Source organism: Galeopterus variegatus, unplaced genomic scaffold (genome assembly GCF_000696425.1).
Source record: "Galeopterus variegatus unplaced genomic scaffold, G_variegatus-3.0.2 Scaffold18580, whole genome shotgun sequence".
NCBI lineage: Eukaryota > Metazoa > Chordata > Mammalia > Dermoptera > Cynocephalidae > Galeopterus > Galeopterus variegatus.
In genome coordinates this window covers 1-2,994 of record NW_007744691.1, presented here as the reverse complement: position 1 = coordinate 2,994, position 2,994 = coordinate 1, and the positions used below count along the sequence as shown (strand labels likewise).

Here is a 2,994-nt window from a genome sequence, read left to right as displayed (position 1 = left end):
AAAAAAAAAAAAAAAAGCCAAAAAAATCATAAAAATATCAGGGTAAAGAAGCTTTTCCATCGCAAACAGAAGTGACCCTCAACATTGGAATTTAATACAGAAACCTAGTCCATACTCCATAGAGCATTGTCAGTGGGGTTGGGTATTGCAAATTATAATAACATTATTTTGTCACTGCAAATTGTCCAATTTGCAGAACACTTGTAATTGTGAAATTTACTGAGTTTTTGCTTCAGCAAACCACATATTTTTAACAGAAAGTTCTACCCAATCAAAATTCCATCTATACCCCACATGGACCTCATCTTCTCCAATGCTCTGTGGAAGGCGTCCTTCACCTGAGCATTCTTCAGGCTGTAGATGAGAGGATTCAGCATTGGATTAAAAAGACTGTGAAAAAGGGACAACATTTTCTCTAGCTCCTCTCGTTCCTTAGAGTCTGGGACCATATAAACCACCATGGCTATGCCAAAGAAGAGCCCAACAACACAGAGGTGGGAAGAACAGGTGGAGAAGGCCTTTATGCGGCCCTGCTTTGACTGGATCTTCAGGACGGCCCAGATGATGTGCATGTAGGACACGAGCATTAAGCAAAGGGGCCCAACTAAGACAAACAAAGAGGCAGCAAACAGGACCACTTTGCTGATCCAAGTGTCAGCACAGGCCAGCTTGAGGACAGACAGAATTTCACAGAAAAGGTGGTTCACCTCCCAGGGCTCACAGAAAGGCAACCTTATGAGAAGAATTGCATGTACCAGGGCCAGGATAAATCCACATGCCCAGGAAATGACAACCAGGACTGTGCACACTCTCCAGCTCATGACAACAGTGTACTGGAGAGCCACAGAAAGGCAACCTTATGAGAAGAATTGCATGTACCAGGGCCAGGATGAATCCACATGTCCAGGAAATGACAACCAGGACTGTGCACACTCTCCAGCTCATGACAACAGTGTACTGGAGAGGGTGGCAGATGGCCACAAACCTGTCATAGGACATCACAACCAAAATCAGGCATTCAGTAGCAGCAAAACCCAAATACAAGAATGTCTGCATTATGCATGGAACAAAGGAGATGGTTCTTTTCTGGTTTACTAGGTTTGCCAGCATCTTGGGGACATTGGTAGAAGCATAGGACATGTCAATGACAGCCAGATGTGTTAGAAAGAAATACATGGGGGTGTGCAGTCTCATGTCCAGAAAGATGAGTCCCAAGATCATGCCATTTGCCAACAGGCTGAAGACATATAACAGGGAGAAGATCCAGAAGAGGAGCACCTCCATGTCTGCACTGAGCTGGAATCCCACCAGGATGAATTCTGTGACCCATGATTGGTTGCCTCCCATTCCTTAATGATAGTCTGTCAAGGACTGAAGTGTGATAGAAAGGTCAAAATTGGGGAATCAATGAAAATTAGTTATCTCAAAATGAGCTCAGCGAAAAGTTGTAAGCTTGTTCCTATATGACAACATCTCCAACTTCCCAAGATGTATTACTGGTCTCTTTTTAACACTTTACTATGAAATAAATGTAAACTTACAGGCATGTGTCAAGAATTATGCAAAAAACTCCCAGATACCTTGATGCAGATTCAGCAAATGCTAGCAGTTCTTTCCTGTTTGTCTTATTCTCTTCTATGTACAAGAACATTTTGCCACTAAACTATAGACATGATGCTCATGTACCACTAAATTCCTCATTTTTTCACCAAAGAAAAATCATTTACTAACCAAAACAGTATAATTATTAAAATCAAAAAGGATAGTATTGACATTTCTTTTCTCCCATCCACAGTATTCTCCTTCTAGTCCTACCCATCCAGGACCTAATCCAAGATAGCACATTATATTTGTCACTTATCTTTGCTGTTCTTGCACTTGAAATATTTTCCCCATATATTAGTCCATTTTAGTTGCTTATAACAAAGTACTTGGAACTGGGTTATTTGCAAGAAAGCAAAACGTATTGCTTACAATTTCAGAGGCTCGAAAATACAAAGTCCATCTGGTAAGGGTCTTGGTGGTGGTGACAGTGACCCAGGGCTCTCACATGGCAGAAATTGTGGAGCAGAGAGCGGTTAACCTCTCATGTGCTCTTCTTTTAAAGCCCTCAAACCCATACCCCCAACTACCACTGTTAATCCATTCACTATGGTGTAGTTCTACAATCTAATCACCTTTTCAAGACCCCACCTTTCAATTACCATAATAAAATTTCTCACCCTTAAAAGGTAGAGTGGAGACTAAGCTTCTAATACATGGACTTTGTGAGACACAATTCATTCAATCCATAGCTTTCCACCCCTGGCCCCCAAAGTTCATGTCCTTCTCATAGATAAGTACATTCATTCCATCCCCAAAGTTTTAACTTGTTTCAACTCAAAAGGTCCAAAGTCCAACATCTCATCTATGAAATCAAAACAAGTTATCTTCTGCCAAGATACAATGGTGGGACAAACATAGGGTACATGTTCCCATTGAAAAAGGGAAAAATAGGCCAAAAGAAAGGTGTAACAGTTTCCAAACAAGTCTGAAAACCAGCAGGGAAGACATTAAATTTCAAAGCTGGCCAATCATGTATCTTGACTCCATGTTCGATGTCCCTGCATGCTGGTGTGGGGGTTGGGTCCCCAAGTTCTCGGGCATCTCCATTTCCATGGCTTTCCTGGTCTTGTTTTGATGTGGTCCATTATGTAATTATTATTTTTCCCTAATTAATTTCTGAGGCATCCATTAAAATTATTATATAAATATCTTGTTTTTCATTTAAGAACTAGTCAGTAGTTCATTTCAGTCACTGGTTTTCGCATCCATTGATTATCTTGCCTGACCTAATATTAGTAACGATCATTAAAAATGTGTTGTTCTAGTTCCACTGATTTTGCATTTATTGGCTGGCAATTTAGTATAAAAAGTGCATCCTATCAATCTTTCTGTCTATCTATATTTCTGTGTATCTTTCTGTCTATCCATCCATCCTTCCATCAGTTTGGA

The 2,994-nt window shown here is 40.5% G+C and overlaps 1 protein-coding gene across 1 annotated transcript; it reads right to left on the bottom strand.

Moving 5' to 3' along the window:
- Positions 1-263: 263 nt before the first annotated feature.
- On the bottom strand, positions 264-1,347 carry LOC103582939 (olfactory receptor 2A2-like). The gene is made up of 2 exons (XM_008564396.1): positions 857-1,347; positions 264-732 (listed from the first exon to the last, which is right to left on the bottom strand). Exons 1-2 carry the CDS (start codon positions 1,345-1,347, stop codon positions 264-266), a joined length of 960 nt encoding a protein of 319 aa, XP_008562618.1.
- Between the last annotated feature and the right edge of the window lie 1,647 nt (positions 1,348-2,994).